Source organism: Anas acuta, chromosome 2 (genome assembly GCF_963932015.1).
Source record: "Anas acuta chromosome 2, bAnaAcu1.1, whole genome shotgun sequence".
NCBI lineage: Eukaryota > Metazoa > Chordata > Aves > Anseriformes > Anatidae > Anas > Anas acuta.
In genome coordinates, this window is record NC_088980.1 from 60,814,584 (window position 1) to 60,837,077 (window position 22,494).

The 22,494-nt window shown below is 39.2% G+C and overlaps 1 protein-coding gene across 4 annotated transcripts in view; it reads left to right on the forward strand.

The window, feature by feature from the left end:
* ITGA9 (integrin subunit alpha 9) overlaps window positions 1–22,494 on the forward strand; it is a 223,383-nt gene that overhangs the window by 167,352 nt on the left and 33,537 nt on the right. For all 4 annotated transcript variants that reach the window (XM_068675025.1, XM_068675026.1, XM_068675027.1 and 1 more), the window contains exons 20-23: window positions 368–447; window positions 3,705–3,794; window positions 6,184–6,292; window positions 9,023–9,130. In XM_068675025.1, coding sequence (XP_068531126.1) covers window positions 368–447; window positions 3,705–3,794; window positions 6,184–6,292; window positions 9,023–9,130 — 387 coding nt within the window. The remainder of the gene's footprint in view (window positions 1–367; window positions 448–3,704; window positions 3,795–6,183; window positions 6,293–9,022; window positions 9,131–22,494) is intronic.

A 22,494-nucleotide genomic window follows, 5' to 3' on the forward strand; every position in this document is an offset into this window, starting at 1 on the left:
TTATTCCCTGAAAATATCACTTCACCAGCAACTACTGTACACATCGGTGCTGAGGTAGGATTGGATAATGATCCCTTTAAACTAGAAGACACTTCCACTGGCAGATAATCTACTCCAAAAGTATCATTGAATGGCAGTTCTAATAAAGGCCTTTTCACAATGAAAGAAAAATTGGATTCTGTAGTATTTGAACAGATGAGCAATTCCTTAGATTTAAAAGCTACTCTACGGTAGAGGAGGCTCTATTAAATGTATGAAAGTGTGCTACATCTGCACAGCTAGACCAGTAAAATATATTTGAAGTTTTGGAATAAGTATGTTTTGAAAAAAGTACAGTGTTTCTAAATACCATTTTGTCTTTGTGCAGTACGAGTTCAGTGTGATCTTTGACACAAGTCACTTGTCTGGGCAAGAAGAAACACTTACCTTCCTTGTCACTGCCCAAAGGTAAGAGAACCTTTGTACGTCCTGATGACTTGTATATTCTTCCTTGCATGATGTGTGCATTGCATTTGTTTGGCAATCGTCTGATAGCGGTGACATGATATGATAGCACATTTATGGACAGTAAACGAGGTTAGATGGCTGAAGCTAAATGTGTGTATTTTGATAATACAGAGGAACCATGTGACTTACCTTCCTGAAAAATGAGGTGGGATTGTGTGTAGAGTTTGCTTGCCAGGGAGCTGTGATTCTGAAGGAGCATTTTGTGTTCTCTCAGTTGGAAGGCCCTTGTTTTTCTGTGCCCATCCCTTTGCTTGTATATCAAGCTCAGTTCAGCTGTGCTTGACGATCAGAACCAGGCAGATCCACTTGTTCCAGCATTTGAATGAAATAAGCATGCTTGGATGCAAACCAGAAAAGAAAAATGCTTTCATCAGATGGTCAGGGATCTTACTGACAGTTTCCAAAGTTGATGTCTATTTTTTCCCCTCTCTGGATCTTTAGGAAGGTATGCCGGACTGCATGAAACAGCTGAATGGGGTACTGTGCCGGAGGTATTTGCAGCAGGCATTACGGTAGTGTGGTGCCAAATAGTAGCCAGTAACCTTAAGATATATGCATAGGAACTTCATCTTGGGCAAAATAAAAGATGTGACAAGTGCTCTGTGCCACAAAGAAGCAGACACCAGGGATGGTTCTGTCTCAGGCAGTGTCTGGGTGTTTATGGAAACCAACTGTAGCATAGCTTCATTAACCTGGGCCATAAACTGCCACTCTGAGGTGCTGAGTGTGGGACTGGTTGCTGCTTCCACTTACTGTGTGAACAGGCCAGCTTCATATCCTGCCACATCAAAGTCAGTATCTCCAGTGTGAACTCTCCTCCCCACTTTGATGATGCTTCAGAGGCCAGATGGAGATGAGAGAGGAGATGTAGCAGTTGCTGAGAGAGTGCTCTTGTAGGGCGGCATCCTCCCCCTCCTGTAACAGCTGCAGGCAGGGAAAAAGATCTTGCAGCATGTGGTGCCAGCAGGAAATGCTGACAGTGAGACCTGACATCAGATGGGCAAGACCACGTCTTGCACGTTTAGACCAGTTTTATTCTCCACGAAGAGAAGTTGATCGTGTGTTCAGATGACCCCGTAATACCTCTAGGTCAGGGAGATGTATTGGGATCTGCCATGTAAATGCCAGAGGTTGCAAGGATAGGTCAGGAGTGCTTTACATTTGCCCAACCAGCATTTTCCAGGCTGTACCTCTCCTTTCCCTGCCTTGGATAGCACAGGGCTTTCCTCAGTAACCTCACTCCTCAAGATTTCTGTGCACTACCAGTGAAGAGGGTTAGTTGCTGCCTTTAGATGGAACAAATAAATATATAGTAGTTTGTACACATAGTGCAAATGATCAGAGGGATTAAAAGACTATTTTTCCTTTCAGAAGGATGGGCTGGAGGACAGTTGTGTTGTTCAGGATTCAGCTGAACTTCCAGCAACAGTGCAGTTCCCATTGCTGAATGGGAAACCCTCGTTTTCTCCATGACTTTGGCAAATTGCTCAATTCCCTTGCTGTCAAATAAGAGTAATAAAATGTTTCTACCACAAAAGTTGTTGGGCTTTAACAGGGAGCCCTGGGGTAAAGTCAGTGATAAGGAAATGGACAGGGAAATGTCCGTGTTGTACTGTGGTTAGACTGCAACGAGTGGGGACATTGTTCCCACACAAAACTGGAGCTAGTCCTGCAGAAATGTCTGGCATGGAAAAGCTGTTAGCTATACCACACTGTCACTGGAAACTAAGTATTACCCTTCAAGTGGCCACTTAACCTGTCCCTTGTAGCTGTAAATTTGGCAGTAGCATCTGTAGCAAGAGAGACTGGTTCTGTAGTGGGGGAGAGAGATCAAAGACTCAGCACTACACTAGGTCTTCATTTTTATTTTTGTTTGTTTGTTTATTTTAAACATAACTCTTCTGTTGCTTCCTGGAGTAAATTATTTTGCTGGAGCTAAATTCACCAAGCTATGTTTTCATTTTTTTTACAGTAACTGCTTCTTTTTAAACAGATAAACACATACATATGAACCCTATACTAAATTCTACTTGCTTATTCTGCTTCTCAGCGTAATATCTTGGTATTTGAGATGAGAAATGTCTCCATTTTGGCCTATTCAGAAGAAAAGCTTTTGTTGAGCCATAGCTTTGTTTAGCCAGTATAGCCAATGTGTCAGTCTCAGAAGGCTGAGCTGTATCTACATATATGTAGCCAACAGGCTCTGTTTTCATAACCTGATTGAGAAACTCATCATATGTGTGGTATCATTTGGGATGTTACTACCTGCTGTTGCCTCAGTGGTAATGTTCTGAAGTAAAGAGGATCATATCTTTTAACAGGTGGACTTGTGAGTAAATCTACTAAGCAGCAAGGCAAAAGCAATCAGAGTCACTGCTGAAGGAACAGGAAATATATGCAATATATTCTTCTTTTAAGCTGTCACCCACCAAGCAGACTCACCACCAGAATTAGAATATTTACAAGTTTGCCTGTTGGTCATGCGATTCAGGAACCTTTTCTGGACTTAATACACAAGTATTCACACTGAAATAAACCAACTTAAATGAGAGATGACTGCTCACTTTTCTCTTCCCTTCTGCTTTTGACCAGTGGTGGCAACTGGCTTTGAAGACACAAAGTAGAACTTCTTTCATTTTGACAATTAAAACACACAGAGGGAGCAGAACAGCTGAGAGTTCGCAGCCAGTTCAGTATGAGGGTCTACATGCAAAGATGCTCATAGCAGTACCGAGACAATGCTGTGAAATAATGCAGCTACAGTAAAATGGCAGCTTCATTTACTGTCAAGAACCTCTGTGAAGTGTATGTATCCCTCCCAAACTGATGTGCAGTCAGGCTGGGATAAAAATCAACCATTTGAGTTGCTTTTGAAACATCCTTGTTTCTCTCCACTATGCATGATCACTGCTGTAGTTCTGCACTTTTGAACTGAGAACTTTGCTCAAAGATAGATTTATCAGCGTAAGTCTGCTTATGCCCCACCCACAGAGGAAGAGCTGCAAAGCACGCTTCGTGTGTGTGCCCCCTCCAAAGAGGGATGAACAGAAGTAACAATCTTTAAGAGGCTTCTTAATGAGAGGCAACATCACTGGGAGAGGCTCAGAGTACAAAGCAGAGAGATGGTAGCTGTGTAACTGTGGTATGTTGTAAAGGCTGTGGTTTTACAGTGTGTTTATTTTTCCTTTGTGGCACAGTGGTAACCTAGAACACACAGAGTTTCTGCATGATAATACTCTAACCTTGTCAGTGCCCCTGATGCATGAAGTGGACTCATCTATCAATGGGTAAGTACTAGTCATCAAATGAAAACAAAATAATAACAGTCCTAACAATAACATCTCAGTCTCTCTGAGTGAAGAACTGAATTTTTCTCTTTGTTTACATGTAGTAAGAATGTTGCTTTTTCCTTGTTTCCCAGAGTCTGGAAATAAGGACAACCTCATTCATTATCTGGGAATTTTATTTGTCATTCCTTTCATTCCAGCACTGTACCTCTTTCTCACTCCGTTCTAGCTAGCACTGATTAGTTGTCATCTCATTTATAATAGGTATTTTAGTGACTATATTTGAATTCACGTGGTTTTGTGGATATGATGGACCTTAAAATAAAACAAAAATAGAAAAAGCAAATTGCCTCTTGTTCTTTAGGGCATGCCTTTAAAGATATGGTTGAGAATCACCAGGCCAAAGGTTAGGGTCAAATGTTCTGGGATTGTAAGGATCTTGGTGGAGTCTAGCTGTTTGCCTTTCTGTTTAATTTCACAATCAGAATTTGCTTCTGCTTCTGTCTCCTTTCCCACTCTCTCTGCTTCCTATTCTGCAAAGCGTCTGAATACCAGCCGAGGAACATCACTCACCCTTTGACTGTAATACTTATATAGCACATGCCCAGTCCCTGGGAGAGGACAGTGGTTAACAGAAACAGAGGAAAGAAGGTTACCTGCACTGGCATGTGATTTGACTGAAAGGCTGGGTGTACTCAAATTCATGGCCAGGTCTAGATTTTACCATATAAAGATGATTTCCCCTCATATTGCATAGCAATAAAATCCTTTATTTATTGCCGCAGAAGTCAGAATGTGTGGAAGATATGTCTGAGCTTGCTCAGAGAAATGAAGAGTACTGTCAGATGTCACAAGATGATTAGCAAGGACGAAAATCTTCTATATACTGAGAACACAGTCCTAGTAGCATGCTCTGAAAGCTTTTGAATGCTTTCACACTTACGGATTGTGTAGAAATTTAACTCTGTATCCTTTGCTTCTTGATGCTTTGACACGGATTTTATACAGGTTTACAGATATGAAAGAAATAATGTGTCTAGATCTCTGCTCCGCACTTACAGAATACTGCAGGTGGAAAACACTGATACAGATTGGGCTTCTTTCTTTCTCTTCAGAATATACCTCTTAAAACCACAGGGTCTCTGAAGTTGTCAGCCCCACCCAAGTGGCTATGTGGATTATTTTCTCCTTTCCCATATACAAAGCTTAGTTGATTCAAGTTCATGGAAATGTCCAACTACTGGGGAAAAGTTTGGTTTGTTGGAGGGTACAGCATTCCCAGGCAATACTAGGTAATACTAGTAATACTCTTTTTCAGACAGTATGTTTTTAAAGCTTAATTTTATTAGCTATCCTGCATTTGAGGCTGCAAGAGCAACCTTCATCCCTGGTCATAAATAGCCCTGAAGGGCTTGTCCCACATTTGGGAGAAGCCTTCTGGCACAACACTATAGATGGGAGGAGTAAAATTTGTCTCCTGCTGCTTGCCCTAGCAATCCCTGGCACAGGAGGCAGGTCAGGAAACCAGGAAAAAAAAAAAGGAAATGTAGCTAAACAGGCTTAAAATCCTATCTCAAAATAGTCTGATCAAAAGGACAGCCAAGGAACAAAGCAGAGTTTAGGCAAACCCTGGCTGAGGTCTGTCTGAAATTACACCAGGACCCTTTCCAGCCAGTGGAGCAGCCTAAGAGTAGGAGGAGGCACAAAGAATGCTTAAAGCACTCCTGGTCCTCCTCTCTAGGATTTCACAGTACTCTGTGGTGCTTCCAAGTTTTTTCTGATAAAACCCTACTGTGTTTTACGTTGTAATAAGGTGGTAAGAGTAGTTGAGAGAACTTGGCCTTTGCCACTGCAGCTCTAAGCAAGTCATATCCCCTCTGTTCTTCCCTTTAACCATCTGTAACTCATAAAGGTAGGGATAGCTAATGAGGGGTTTATTCATGAAATGCTCTTTTAACAGTAAATAAAAATGAAATGTTAGTTTAATGAATATGTTACTGAAAGTAATCCTGTTAGTAACTTCTTCAGACTAACTTGGTAGTGCAATGACTTCCTGTGTTACACAAGCTAAAGAACTTGCATAAATTATTATTGGCAGAGCCCATGGGCCCTGAGAAGAGGTTTTGTGATAGGAAAAGATAAAAAGAGAGATGTTATCAAAAGAAATACATTTCAGTTGGTGCTGGGATATTAAGCCTGGTCAGCTGAGATGCTGTTTATGTAGTCTAGTATTGTCAAGAGGAAATCAAATCACAAATAATAGATTAATGTAAAATGGTTCCATAGAATTTCCCATGGCCAGAAAGCAAGAGGTGAGATTCAGAGCCAACAAATATATTTAATTTTGGTGACAAGCACAACTTAATAAATACGTTTCTTGATCTTTCAGAGAAGTCTTTCCTACTTCCTTTTTCTATGGTGATTCTGTGGAAGCATCCAACTTTGTTCAGCTAGAAAACCACGAATGCCTTTTCCAGTCTCTCAACTTCACACTGCAGGTAAAACTGATCAATTGATCCTTTTTTTTTCTTTTTTTTTTTTTTTTGTACTGCTTTCCTGCTTGACAGCACATTCTAATTTTATATCTCTTTTATTCTGAGTGTGGTATGGGCTTTAGTGCATGTTTCCATATCGCAGTATGCTCTGCAATGCATTCTTGAGTGGATGCCATATTTACAGTGTGCAGGGATGGTGCATTTCCTTATCTGAGTATATTATTACAAGGATTACAAATAGGGCATCTCACTTACATAGGAATGAAGCTGCTACTGTTTGTTTCTATTTTACCTTTCATCACATGCTGAGTAAAGAACTCTAGTTACTGAAGTGCCACATCTTAGATGCAGTCCCAGGTTCAGAAAGGAGGAATAATTCTTTTTAGCAGCTTGGTCATGGAGCAGAGGATTGGGCAGCCTACATCCATGAGAATGAGCACATACTATGCAAGGGATTCCAACTTTGCCAAATGCCCCTGGTATGAAAATGTTTATAGCATTACTAATGGGAGCATAGCACAGGGAAGAGAATGTAACACTAAAAATATGGTGTGAGAAGGTTTCATTATATGTCTCAGCATATCAGCGTTATTCAAGTATTATCTACAGATTAAATTTCACTTGACATTTTGTTGGGTTCCTGAAGTTGTAAAACATATGGAGCATTTATTGTAACAAGCTCTTGCAGTGGGACCAAAATGAACTTGTCTCACTGCCATGGCTGTCTCTATTACAACCACTTCACATCCTCTTTGACCACTAGATGGAACTAGGGAATGATAAATAAGGCAGAGGTGTGGGAATTATTTATAGTGAAAAATAGTCTTTCGCCTTTTTTCCCCTTTCTGTTCTCCTAGGCATGAATGCCACTCGGCTTATAATGAATAACACATGTCTGCCTCCACGGACAGACTGTGTTCCAGAGCAATTAAGCCCCCACTGTCAAGCAGTGCCCTTAGCTATTTACTGAAAAGGAGTGAAAACAGGATTTCAGGACATTAAAGCTTTTTGTGAACCAGGCTATTAATTCTTGTGATTCTGATTTAATTCTTGAGGTTTTATAGGTCTTCCCCAGCCAGTTAGTGGTTAGAAGCAGATAAAGAACAGATGTACTGATGCTTTAACTAGATTATTATTTTCAATAAAACAAAGTGATAACAGGTAAGGAAGAGAAAACCTATATATTGGCAGACCCACCATTTGTCCTCCCCCATCCTCTTGTGTATCATGCACACACTTGTAAACTGCAATATTAAAAAGTTATTTTCCATATAGAAGTAGAAAATTATGCTGTAACAAGTCACAGATCTGCTCTCTAGTAACGTGATAAACCTCATAGCTGTGTCAGAAAGGGTAAAGTTTCATAATGGGCAAAGCATGGTTTGTATTACTGCTTAATTGTTTTTAATGGTTTGCCTGTCACTTATTAATCTCTTCCAGATGGAGAAAAGTAATAGTTTCTTAACCCCCCAAAAAAATAGAAAGATGATTTACAAAAGTGCAAAAATACTTTATAGGGTTTTTTTATATGTGAAAATCTATACCATGTCAAATTTTAATACGGGAAGAGATGTATGCATCATTTTTTTTGGTAACACGATGTTCACTGAAAATGTCTTTTCTTCCTTAAGTCTGATAACTGATCTCAGTGAAATAATCAAGATTTTTTAAATGTTTTACATGAAACATTATGTTTGTATTTCATGAAGCTTTTACCATGCTCTATTGTAGTGGGATTGCTCCCCCTGCCTGGAGCCTCAGGGTTTTTGTAAGGATTTGGCATTGTGAACTGATTCTCTTTATCAGTCAGGCATTTCTTCAAATATAAACAGAGTTTGAAGAACGAAAAGTTGTTGTTTTTAATATCAGTACTTTACACAATTGAAGCACTGATTGCTACATTTTTTGACAGTACTATCTCAGTGTAGGTAAATATTCTAACAGGCTTAATGCTTTTAATGGATGCACTTATGCATGTGTTGTTAGAAACCACCAGGAAATATTTTTCCTGATTAAAAAAAAAATGTAGATAGACATAAAAACTTATTTTTGTAGACAGATTTCCATGGATTTTTTTTTTCTCTTTAGCAAAAATCCACAAATTTTGGAATTTTCACTGGATACTTTTTAGTGGTGGACTAGAAATTCTTTTGTTGAAAAGTTGTGGGGGATTTGATAGAAAGCCAAAGTTTTCCACTAAGAGTTTAATTTAATTGGAAACCCCAGATCTTGAATGGAAGTTGTTCACATGCATTTCCTGACAACTCAGTTCAGCAAACCCTAGTTAAAGTCAACATTACTTTGGGTTCTGCTCCATAATAAAACACATGCAGAATATAATGCAGTGGTTACCAGATGGAAATGAAAATGTTGGTAGAGACAGCAGTGTTTTTTACAGTCTTTTAGACTCTCAAAGAGTACTTGCAATATACAAGTATCTGTACATAAGATAATGTCATATGCTATTTGTATTGGTGACTGGTAATTATCCTGCAAAACTGTTTCTCACTTGATACATGAGCTGTGGTTAAAGACTTTTAGATAAATTAAACCTTTGATTTTATCTTGGTACTTACAAAAGAAGATTTTGTCTGAAAAGATTGAAAAGCAGGCATAAGATTAGATTTTTTCAAATTTACCTATTCTCCCAGCTCTGGTTGTACATTTTTTCCCATTTATGAGCAGTCATATATGTTTTAGTTTTTTATACACTTATATGCATATTTTTTATAGGTTTACAATGCTGGACCAAGCACTCTTCCTGGCGCTTTTCTTGACATTTCATTTCCAAACCGCCTTTCTGCTACTGGAGCTGAAATATTTCATGTTCAGCAGATGATGGTGAGTATATTACAATGTGCGTTGAGCCCAGAGAGATGCTGAGACCTATTAATGTCTGAAACAAAAAATGTCCAGCAGAACTAGATGAGTTGACTAATTGGGTTATTTATTTATTTATTTTGAGACAAAAAAAGGTTCTTCGTAGCTGAGGACAGATCTTCAAAAGCAGCTGATCTCTTCCGAGCTGTTGACTGCTCCTTCTCACCTAGGGCAAGCAGCTGGTTGTGTTCGTGGTTTCCTATCATGTGTAAAACTGGATCAGGCTAATTCTGAAGGAAATGTGGAGAACACTTCCCAGAGTCATGCCTCTAAAGAGGATCGAGTCTTACTTTCAGAGTCCACTCTGGTTAAGTGGTGCATGTGATATATCAGCAGGATGTGTTACCAAGCCTACTTATGTTCCCTGTTTTTTCTAGGATCATCTTCAAAAACACTGGCTAGATCTGCATGCATTATCAGTGTATATTTTCCTATATTCTGTATTATAGTTTACTCTTTCTGACTGTTCTTTTAACCAATGTAAGAATTTATTAAGAGAAATTTATTCTTTCAACATAATGTTTTTCAGAAGATGATTTTGTGTCAACTACAAAGAAAACCAAAATAATTTGTGGTAAAGACACATTCTTAGATTTCATTTTTAATATTTATTACTTCCAAAGCTTTTGTTAAACCACTAAAATACCGTCATTTATACTGTGGTGGCCAACAGAGGGAAACCTCACTCCTGAGGTAAATTTATTGTTGAATTTCAGAGTAATCTGTTTTTATGAGACAAAACCATCTCTTTCCTTCAGCTCATTGTTTACTTGAATAGAAATATTATACTTTCTTTGTGGCTAGCTACTTTTCTAGCCTTTTAGGCTGAAAGGTATAATCTGCCCTCATACACAGGTAACTGTGTTACTGAATTAATATGAATACAGATCTAGTAAGACCTTTCTGAGCAGGTTTCTAAGATCTGTGCTATTGATAGGTATGGTATATATATGGATCACAGATGGGGCTCAAGACAGAAACAGATTTAGGATATTGGATGAGGCACCAGCATTGTATAAACTGAGTTGATTCTCCAGCTAGACTGAAATAATACTCCATCCTATGTCTCTTTTTTCCTTGACATTGCATTTCAGTGTTTCATTTAGTCCAGCCATGTATGTGGAAATCCACATTCCCTTTGCCACATTGCCTATCAGAGGATCCTGACCCATGTCCTTGTTTTGTCCCATCTCTGTATGCTGCCTGAACGCATATCTGTGGTCACATGTCATGTGCTTACAACCCCACCAGAGAGGTGGGAGTCTCCGTAACAGATTTTCTCTGCCTGGACTCTGTCTCCTCTTGAGTCACCCATCCTATGTTCTCCTGGGCAGCCAAGAGAGAGGGATAGCAAATTCAGCCTGTCTAATTGAGGGTGTGTTGAATTCCTTCCAGGCATTGATTGCTTTTTGATGCTGACTCTTCTAGAAATCAGAGCAAATTGTCTTAGACAAGACACCTGTTTTGCATGCTTAAATTAGCTGTATGCTACCCACAAGGTATACAAGGAGTAATTTCCAAACAATTTTCATTGTTTCTACTCAAGACCCCAAGTTGCACTGACAAGGTTAGGATGGCCTATATAGTTTTGAATAGCTATTAGAAGAAAAAAAAAAGAGGCAAGAGCCTTAAATCATGCATTTAACTTGTAAAAGAGCTTCATGTTTTTTATTGCTGTTGTTGCATGCTATGCATGCTATGGCTTATCTAGAGGAGGTCCAGCTGGTCAGTGTGGCATCAGGTACCATGCTAGTAAATGCTTGTAGGGTTTGCATCCTTTTTCTGCAACAACTGTTGTGTTTTTACCAGCATTATCTGACATTTTTCTTCTACTTTTTGAATTATATTTGTAGAAATTTCCAACTACTGTTGTGAGACTTATTTGCCTTGTAGGCTGAAGGGTAGTAGTAGGCACGTGTGGCTTTATGTATCTTCATGAAATGCTGGTGTACCCTGTATTATTTCAACCAATGCTTTGGAATATATGGTCAGTAGGAGTCTAATACATGATTTCCTGAGCACCTCTGACATGTCCATAAATGTTATCCAAGCAAATCCTGTCTGGGTTAGTGGCTATCCCTGCTTTACAGATAAATAATTGAAAAAAAAAATAGTTTGCCTTAGGCCACAGAGGAAATTTATGTCAGAGATGGGCACTGAACCCACGTCTCCTGTGTCCTAGTATTGTAACAAGAAAAGCATCCTGCTCTTCTCTCTTGCCTGTCTCCCACTGAGTTTTTATTGACTGAAAAGAAAACTAAAATCGTGCACTTTTTCATGCTTTCTCATACCAACTATACAACAACAACAAAAAATCAAAACTAAAATCTGCAGATTTGAATGACCTTTGGAAAATGAGTTTGAACAGATATTTTTCAAAAGCATTTTTGTATGCCTATTTATTAATGTTTTCAAGCTTTTGTTTACTTTGAACTTATGAGAAACCAGGCTGTAGCAAAGGTTATAGAGTCCTTTCAGACAGCACAAAGGGTTCTGTAATTACACATTTCTCCAGCTGGCCTAGGTGTCAGTGTTACTGGACCTTTCAGAGTGACTGTCAGTAAAACAGCAGATCAGGAATTGTCACTTATCTGTAACTTAAACTGTTGATACAGCATTTGAGATTTGGTGACATTATGCTTTTGCTTTTTTTTTTTTTCTTTATTTCCTCTCTCTTTTTTTTTTTTTTTTTCTTTTTTAAAGCTAATGAGGCTTTCGGCACTTCTCTAGTGTGTAGTATGGTAGGGAAACTTATGGGTAAAAAAGCATAGTAAGTATGAGTTTGTGTCTCAGATATACATAAACCTCACAGGATAATGCCAGGAGCTAATTCCTTCATATTGTGTTGACTGATCTAGCCTTTCATTCCATCACAAAAAATAATAAAAGGAAAAAAGTCACATGTGGCCTGCTGGAATGGTCTACATCTCTGGGAGGTGTTAATATGAATTATTACCTTGCTGCTCCTGCAGGAAATGACAGCCCTCATGCTTCCTCTGTTCCTGTTGCTCTAAGCTTTTGCTTTATTGCAGAAACTACTTTAAGATTTTCTTTCAGAGGAATTCAGGTCACAAAGATATTTTGACATCCGGAGCTCCACTTTAGAGATGTTCAGACTCTTTTCAAGGGAGTCTAGGGAGTTTATGCAGCACAAATCCCCAACAAAACCCCCATAAAGGAAAGGAAATAAGTAAACAGTAAAATCCAGAAATAGAAGAGAATTGATAATTGAAAGAAAATTAGAGACTTAACAATTGAATATACCCCTTTCAGAAATTTTAAACAACATGGAAATGTTAGAAATTTTGCAAGTGAATTTAACTAGTAAATTTCACCACTGACATTGATTTTGCATAGTATTTGTCAGTCTGCAGTGGTAGATGATGTTTTGGAAGCCAGTAAGACAAACTGCTTTTATGTATTTTTGTATTTGCTCTCTTGGAGAAGTTTTAAGGCAGGTTAAAAACATAATTAATGAAATACCTGAGCTTGTTGGTAAAAGTGTTAGGATTGTCACAGTACAGGTGATGACACTGAAAGCTTCACCTAGAGTACAGGAGAGATAGTGTTAACAGAAATGAAGATTCTCTGCTCTTTAAGCCACTGATTATCTGTTTTTTTCACAAAGGAAAACAAGGCTCATTATACTTGTCTGTGTTTTGGTTTTGAACTGAAAGATTAATAATTTCCTTTGGGTATCCAGATAATTTGGAGAGCAAGGGAAGCACTACTTGACTTGCCAGCCAAGAAGCTGCTTTCCAGGGCATCCAGAAAAATTTTCACTATGGGAGTTCCTACCAAATTAAGCAGAGTATTTCCTGAAGCTGTTGATAAATTAGCAATAAATCCAGGATTGCCCCAATGCTGGCTTTATGAAACTGGATAGGATTGTTGCATTCCCACTTATTTTATTTCCAGCAAAGGTGAACACAATTATGAGGAACAAGGGACCAACAACTGGAGACATAATTTGTTTAAACCAGAAGCCAGTTGCAATGCAAGCAGATGATCCTCACCCCTCCTCTGGAGGAACCAGGCTCTGCAGGGCTGACAAGTCGTTCAGATAATTGTCCTGGTTCACACCGTGCAGCTTTAATTCTGGTAACAAGGGCCCCATGCACTCATGTATTTTTGGAATAAGCTAGCTGCTACTGCAAGCATTCTGCTGCTATATTTGGCATTGGTGTAGCCTCACCTTGTATACTGTGTGTAACGCTGGGCACAATATAAACAAGGATGTTAAGGTCCTTGAAAGTGTCCAGAGGAGGGCAACAAAGCTGGTAAGAGGGCTGGAAGGCATGTCCTATGAGGACATGAAACATGTCTAGTCTGGAGAGGAGAAGGCTTAGAGGAGACCTCCTTGCAGCGTCCTCCTACAATGTCCCGAGGAGGTGAAGTGCAGAAGGAGGCGCTGGTCTCTATTTCCTGGTCGCTGATTACAGGACATGAGGAAATGGCACAAAGCTGCGCTGGGTAGGTTCAGACTGGATATAAGGAAAGAATTCTTTACCATGAGCATGGTAAACACTGGAACAGGCTTTCTAGAGGGGTGGTTGATGCTCTGTGCCTGTCATTGTTCAAGAGGTGTCTGGACAATGCCACCAATAACACGCTTTAACATTTGGTTAGCCCTAAAGAGATCAGGCAGTTGGACGAGATCTTTGTAGGTCCCTTGAACTGAACTCTTCTATGTTCTAAGCATCATGCAGGCCAGCAAGCAATGATTCTGTGAGCATGTTTAGATGAATCAACACCGAGGATGAAAAAAAAAAAGTTAACATTACTGAAATAGGAATCCTGTTAGAAACTGAGGTGCACGCATTGAAGCTCATTCTCTTCAAAGAGTTTGAAGTCTGGATGATGAAATAAAGGGAAATTCTGAGAAAAAAAGGGAGAAGAAAAGAAGTACAGTCTTCAGTTTTCTGATGAGAAAGTTACTCCCAGCATGTAAATTTTGATACCTAAGTGTAATAATGACTGTTGTAGTAATTGCTAGTAATAGAATATTTTTAATTACAATGTTGTATTACTAGTAATTAATGGAGAGAAGTAGGCATAGAAGTAACTTTGTAAAAGCATCTGCCTGTCTCCGCTGACAATATAAAAAATAAATAAATCTATTCTTCTTGAGTTTCCACTAAGTCTTTGATATTTATCTCCAGAAAGAAATGGGTTAAACTTTGGTCTTGTGAGTCCTGCTTCTGCTCACCTTGAGAGTGCTAGTTATCTCAAGTCTCTCGCTCCTGGCCCAGTTTTCCCCTCACTCTTTGGTTTGAGACCAAAGGAAAGAATCCTTCTCTTGGAAGGACAAACAAATCTCCTCCAGTTGTCCTATTATGCTTGGCATATTTATTTCATACTTTTCCATTCCTTCTGTCTGAGCAGGTGAGACCTGGATTGTGCCTGTATGAAAACTGGATATCAGTAAAAGCTGGGCTGGAAATTCAGAAGCATGGAGGAATTGAAAAAAATTCACTTTGCAAGTTGCCTTTGAAGTTAATGGCTGCCTGAGCATGGGACTGTAGAGTAGCCTGTCATGTTCAATAAGGAAAGCTCTTGAAATAAACATGATTTTATTCATGTGAATGTTGAAAAAGTAAAATGGAGTGAGTTCCAGAGTCTCAAGTCCTTCGTGGCTGATGACAGGTTACATTTTTAAGGCCAGTTTTGTGTAGCACCCATGTCATTCTTCTTCCTGCCATTTGCACAGTAACATCTATGAGGAGCAGGAAAACGTGCAAGAGAAGAGTTAGAGCTTACCGTCTTGTGAAAGGTCCCAGGCTGTGTGTATTTTTTCTTCAGTTGCATCTTTGAGAGATCTTTGCACTTTTAAAAACATAAATGTAATTTCTGCCTGCTTATTATATATAGTTTGCTATACTCCAGCATAAGAATATGATGCTTTGGCAACTGCACTGCTGATGTTTAAAACTGTATACAAAGGGAGACTGCCAGAGCTCTCTGAAATGGTAGCTGTGTGTGAGTGCTCTTTGAAGTACCTCATGAGATTCTCAGGCTCACTAGTACATGCTCCACTTACTAAGGCAAACCTTTGTATTTATCTTGATGTAGAAAACCCCTTGTTTGTTGGCAGCTAGTTTAAAATCGTTTAGTTTGTGTCTTTTGAAGTTGCAGGTCTTGGCTCTGAAAGCATATATACACAGTTCCAGCATGTGAAGATGCAAATATTTGGTGATAGTACTTTACGTAATAAAATGTGGTTCCAGCAGTTATTTATGCTGCTGCTGGTTGCCACCATTGATACCATGTTTGTGTAGGAATGTTTTGGGTTTACACCAAGAATTATTTTAGCCCTTTGTATTAGTCATCCCCCCTGTGGTCTCTTCATTTCAGTGAATGCTATACTCACAGTCACATACACATATTTTGGCACTGTATTTAAAAGACATAGCTAGATTGCTGCAGGAAATTATTCATTCCAGGGAGTGTATTGTACAAAACTTGGTGACCTTCCTGCCTCCTTCACTTTAATTGCTTCTTTAAATGACTGTTCCAAAACATTTTGCATAGGAGTTGAAGGTGGTTCCCCACCACCACCCATTTAGAGCATCTCCATGATAGCAATCGAATCAGACTTTTCCTGGGAGCCCTGTCACTTGCAGGAGAAACTGGTGCATCTGTTGTGCCCTGGCATGACTGCAAGGAGAGGCAAGAACGTACACCATGTTCCAGCACAGCACGGTCACCTCTAGGCATGGGAAATGGGAGCCCAAAGCGGCTCAGAAAGAGCTCTCATAAGCACCTTCCCAATGTCAGCGTGATAAACTGAAGCTCCTTCAGTGAAGAGGAACTCATTTCTCATTTAAGATTTTGTTATACAGGAAAGGGTGCCTGGCCATAAAATTGTTTCCTGAGCTAGGATCTTAAAATAAATCCAAAGTGGAAAAAAAAAAATGACATTTTGCTTTATTGGAACCATTTGATTGCTATACAGAAGTCATGTCCATAGTTCCTATTTTCATGAAATTCCAGTTTGAAATTCCAGTCTTGAAAATTCTGTGTGAGATTCCAGTTTTGAAAAAGATGCCTGGTTTGTCTTTTTATACAACTGAATTTCAGGTAAAGAAAGAAGCCTTACCAAGTGAACTGGATATATAAACCAGCTCATAAGAGGATTCACAAAGGAAGCAGGAGGTTTGGTAGATAGCACAGTAATCAGAAGTTTTGCTGAGGTATAGAAAAAATATACAGTAGGCTTTTTTTAAGCTTCCTAGACAGAGAATTCCCTTGTGAAGGACCTACTGAATGAGGGAAGATGAGTCAACATTTTTAACATTTAATGTAAATTAATTGTATTTTAGTTATTGAATGAATATGAGAGTTGCATTCTTTCATCATTTTCCAATGGTTGAAGTTGTTCCTGCCAAAAAACAATGAAGGAGGAAACTCAGGAAAGAGTTGACTGATTAATTGTTTTAACATACATGCCTGCCTTAAATGCTGAATCATAAGCTACCCTTTTTCTTTTATAAATAACATACAAGATACTTGGTTAAAATGATAATTTGGAAACTAAGGAAGAGTTGAAAGCAATGTTGTTTGTGTGTATAAAATCTCCCAATGGAGAAAGATGAAAGGAGAGTTTCCCTCACGGATCATGTGCCTGAGTGTGAATAAGCATGTTGTGTTGGATGTCTCTGCTGCCTTCCCATCTTGGACAAGGTACCAAATAACATCAAAAGTATTAATAAACCATTCCTTGGACAAATGGGAACTCTGAGGATGTCCTGGAAACAAAGGACATTTACGTAACTTAAAATACTTACTCTTTTAATGAGGATGACTCATTTAACCTTCAGGTGTCTATCATAGATGAACGAGACTCTTCACTGGAGGTTCCACCTTCTCTCCACTGCCTCTGAAGTGACCTGGGGTGACTGATTTTATATATCTTTCTAATGCATTCAAATATCTGCTGTGGTGAAATGTCCATCCAAATTGTTCAAGCCCTGCAGGGAATGTATTTATCTGCTTCCTATTCAGAGCTTTTCATCCTAATATTAACACAGCCCATGAGGAAAGTCCAACAAGTAGGTAAAGAAATCTCGTGCATTTAAAGATGTGTTCTGCATCATAGGAAAGGCTTTAGAAATGAATATAGCTGAAACCTAACTAAAAGAGCACTGAATTCCAGGTGATCTCAGAGGCTTTTTAAAATGAGATGTACCTTGAGATGTATTTTGATACCTCGTGTTGATTAAGTAGTTCATAACAGGGAGAGGGATTGTGCATGTCAAAGACTCCTGTGTTTCAGCTGTTAAAGGCTTATATATCATAAGAAGCACATGTTAAACGTAAATTGTCACTTTAGTTTCCATGTAAGGTATTCATTCTTATGCCTGAACTCTCTGTGGAAAGCACAGATGTGAGCGCTCAGTTTTTCTTCCCACTACATTCATGTGGTGATGCCCTCTGTCCTGGAGAGAAACCACTGTCTTGCAAGTCAGGTACTTTAAATCAGAAAATCATGCTCTTCTTACTAAACCGTGTAAATCTCACTAGCCCTTAACAGTAGTGCTTCTGTGCAGTTCCACTAAATATGCACAATGTGGTTGCAGGGCCAGTGCCTGTCTGGTGATGGTAAGTGCTTCAGGATTATGCTGATCTAACCCAGCTCTTTAATTAAGCTACACAGTTAAGCACGTCAAAAGTACATCTTGCAAGCATTTCTGACAGGTTAGCACAGATTTTGGCCAAATGTGCTTCTGGTGTTCCCCTTCCAGCTGAAGGAGCAGGAATCAGAGCTATGGTGGGGTACTTTTCTATCATAATTTAATGCTTTAACATCTCTACTTTGTTGTTTAAATTTTGCATTTCCTCATGGCCGTGCGTGCTTCCCTATTGGATGAGTCTGTGGAGTACTGCTTTTCCTTATCAGCGTTGCTATTTTCAGTCAAAATCTTTCAAGTGTTGTGTAAAATGGGTTAATAAAAAAAAAATCTTCTCTGTTGTTTCAGTGGCTCTTAAATTTATTGCTAGAATCAACAGAACTGCTCTGACTCAAACATATTTCATTATCTGTGAATATTAAACATTTTTGGCATATGGAGCAAGTACTCAAATAACATATTTACATAACTTATTTGTCTACTGTTGAAAGTCTGACCTTGTCTGGAATTTCTTGTCGAGCCCTTTTTTTTCCTTAGTGTGCGTGACATGTGAGATTGCCATGCCTATCATTTCATCTCTGTTGCATTCACCTGCTATCAGGTGAATCAGTGCCTTTGAATCAGGACACAGATACACATTTTCTCCCTGATATTAGGGTAAATGCACTATGGTTAGCAAGAAAGACAAATAAAAGAGGATCTGTTATTTATTATCCAATTTGCAAACTTGAACCACTGATTAGGCATACATACATTAAAAAAAAAAAAAAAAAGTAAAAAAGCTTTAAAAAAAAAAAAGCAGAAATATGTATAAACTATCTGGCAGCAATTTCAATAAGACTACAGCCAAACTGTCCTTTGGAGCCAGCGTACTCCAAGGCTGATGAGAAAGGCATCTGTTTCAGAGTTGAACAATGCTAACAATTTTGTGAAACAACTGACCTGCGTTCAGCCCTTGGTCATATTTTCTGCAGCTGAGTCTGCTGTTCCAAGTATCTTGTGTCTCATGATGTTTTCCCTGAACTTGGCCCCATGCTTTTTCCTTGTTCAAAGGTGGGTTTGGTCTCATCACATGCCCTCACCACTGGATTTTACCTTCTTACTTGTTTTGTATTAGCTTAGTTTTCTTGGCTTCCAGACTCTCACTAATAACTGATGATGATTCAGCTCAAGAGGGGAATCAGACTTACTGGAAAAGCCTGGAAATTTTAAGTTCTAATACTATAATGAATTCCTTTGCATTAGTGGAAATCTAACGCTGTCTATAAGGAACAGACTGAAGACATTTGCTTGCCTGTTTATCTTGTAAAATGCCAAACATTAAACATGGAATTAGTGCTCAGCTTCTTATATGCAGCAACACAGCAGGGAGATTGTACTTAATGCTTTGTTGGGAGCGACAGCTACTTTCCTCTCATTTTTCAGTCTCATTCCTCCAAGGGACTTGTATCGTATGCACATACTTAACCTCATACCAACTGCCAATTTCCAGTTTTCTGTACCTGGTCCTCAGCTGACCTTTCCAGTCTAATGTTTGGAAACTGTATTTCATTCCCCTCTCCTAGATTGCCATCTTGTGCAGGATACAGGGCTTTAGGAAAAAAAAAAAAAAGGGTCTCATCTTTGATGCATGTTCAACAGTTCGAGATAAAGTCTAGAGAGTAGCTACAGATAAGAAGAAAGGGTGTTATGTGTCCCCTTAATGTGGGAGACAGAGCTGACAGGAGAAAGTGAATGTACTGAGGCTGCAAATATATTATTTCTCCTAGAAATCCCAAACCAAATGAACTTATATCTGACCTGGAATACAGGCAGTATTGCATTGATGCTAGGTTACCCTCTGTGTTCTCTAGGAGAGAAATGGTGATTGTCCTCCTTGCACTGGTACTACCTTGCTAGAGCACCAAGCTCAACCCATAAATCCATGCACATGCAGGAAAAGTCAGAGGATGATACTTGTCTTATGTAACAAATCCAACATTTGTCCAGCCCTATTAAATATCCTATGCTTTTTTTTTTTTTAAGGATGTGATGCACGTGTTGCATCATAAAAAATGTCAAATTGTCATTGCATAAAACATGTCAAATACTTGACATGTTTTACATACAACCTTCACTCTGACATGTCCTCCCACCACTTTCTTTTAAGGATAGTGTAAGCTGATATGGTTAAAATCATTGCTATGTTACAGGTTTGCCCCTGCTCTGCAAGACTTCTCAAATATTCAGCATCCACTGAAGAAGCCCTATGGGAATTAATTCCTTTTGGCAGATACAGCATTCTTAAAGCATGAAGTAATCCACATGCTTTCTCTAGTGGTTACGTCTTGTCTCTGAGAAGCTTAGTGGTTTGTGCTGAGGACACAAAATTGGCAGAGTAACCCACTGTGTAGGCTGTAATATTTAAATTTTGTCTCTCAGTCATGTTAATGGGCCCTGTAATGGGACAGTGAGTTCCAGTAAATTAATAAAGCTGGAGACTGACTTGTCTGAATGTGTGGTTGTTGATGGGTAGGATAGGAAGCGTAAGTGATTGTCTACTTTTCTACACGATGACAGATTAGAAATAATGCTAGCTATTGCAGAGTTATGGTAATCTTTAGAGACCTGTTGTGCAACGCACCAATGGCAATCCTCAGACTTTTATCTCTTCGTGTTTATGCATGTTGCATGTATATGCACACGTTGAATAGAACAGGAGAATACATGCATATGTATGTCTGTGATTAAATAGTGGTGTTCAATTCCTTAGATTTTGGATGAGTATGTAGATAAATCTCTTCTTAAAAATCACCACAGCTGGAATCAGGCCTGATTAGGTGTTGAAAGGACGTGGCACCCAAAATAACTTCTTCCTCTTTGAAAAATGCAGATGAATATTCTGGCATCCATGGATGTTCAAGAATGCAAGTGAGCTCTCAATGATGGGTGTACATTTTATCCCTCTGCTGTTCTCTCATGTTTCCCTTTACCTTGGGCTGCGCAGTGTAACAAAAGTACTTTGGGGCTTGAAGTAAATCTAGAAAAAAAAATAATACAGAGGATGCACTGACATTAGGTGTTTTTTTTTCAGCATATGGCAAATTATTCCTAGAGAATTAGAATGACTTTTCACAAAGAGAATCTGGTAAAAAGAAACAATTGTCAGTAAAATCTTGTGTGGGAAGATTTTGCTTTTGTTCTTGATGTTGGAGATTGGACTGTATTGCCAGTGTTCTGGGCTGCAAATAATTTTATACAGGTTTTAAAATGGGTGAGTGCTTTCTGGAAAAAGGAATGAAATAACCTCCAGCAGAGGCTGCTCCAACACGGCTCCTTGGAAGTCCCTCCTTGGGAGGCAGCAGTTTGCTTGGTGCCCTGCTCGGGTTTTTATTCCCCAAGCTGCAGTCTCAGTGCAGGATTTAGGGCAATCTCTCTTCTATCCCTGTTCCCCGACCCCATTTTTGTTGCTGTTTGTTTGTGTTAGGAGTTGGATGTTGATTTTTCCCTGAGACTACTGTGTACAAGGTGCAAAGGGAATAAACATCTCTTTCCACATCCCCCGCACTGCTCTGAACTCCCCCATCTGCTACTTCTGTGAAATATTACATCCCAGGTCCAGGAAAGATCGTTTTGTCAGTAGTCCTTTTCCTGCTAATAGGCTCCTGAGACTACATGGAAAATTCCAACAAGCCCTATTTTGTCATGTACCTAGCAACTCCCAGACGTTGTCAGAGGCTTGTTATCTACTTGCACAGTTCTTGCTTCTGTAAATGGCAAGCATTTGCTTATGCAAAGCCCTTAAAAAATTTCCAGAAATTCTCTGTGTGTACAAGATTATGAAGCTGGTTGCAAGAAGAAAAACAGGTGCTTGGGGTAGTACTGTGTTTGGACAGAGAGAGACTCAAATATGAGGTCATGTCTTGATTTGTGTTTCAGAGATGCAGTTCAGTCTCAGCTTAAAGGTTTGCATAAAGCTTTTGTCTAACACGCTGGTTTTCTCCATCTGAATCCCTCGTTGATGACAGAGTTTAATGAAAAATTACTATACTTAGTTTTGTCTGACTGGTTGACTGAACCTTTCCTTTATGCAAATGAAAATTGATGAAAATAAGAGAAATGAAATTTAAATGACTGACAGCCATCCTAACAAAAACAATCAAACAACAGTGGCCAGTCCTTTGGGAAGGCTAGATTTCATCCTACTTCAGCATGATCCACACATTTCTAAGGCTTTTGTTATCTTTTTCCTAGCTCTGTGGCCCTGGCATTTCTAAGAGTGCCTAAAGAACCTGAGAGCTTCTCAGCTGCATTACATCTTTTCCTGCCCACTGGCTGTCAACATATCCTGATTGGTTGCAGATAAACAGATTGCACCTGAATATGAAATTGCTGCCTGGCGGAATTCACCCAAATTCTGCTAACCAGATAGTAGTGTCTACCTTCTTCATATAAGAAGCGGTCTCTACCTTTGGCTGCTAAAACAGGCTGTCAGCAAGCCACTGCTCTGCTGCAGAACAGCACAGGTGATAGGAGGTACTTGATCCTGCATGTGCCCCTCCTGACACAGACCAAGATGCTGAATTTAATAGCTGCCTTGCACAGGATTTCTGCATAGTCGGCAAAGAGGGAAGGGCATTTCTATATTCAGTTTTAGTCCCCTGGGGGTGGCTTTCTCTGTTACAGCTAAAGAGTTTTGAAAAGGATGAGGTGTGT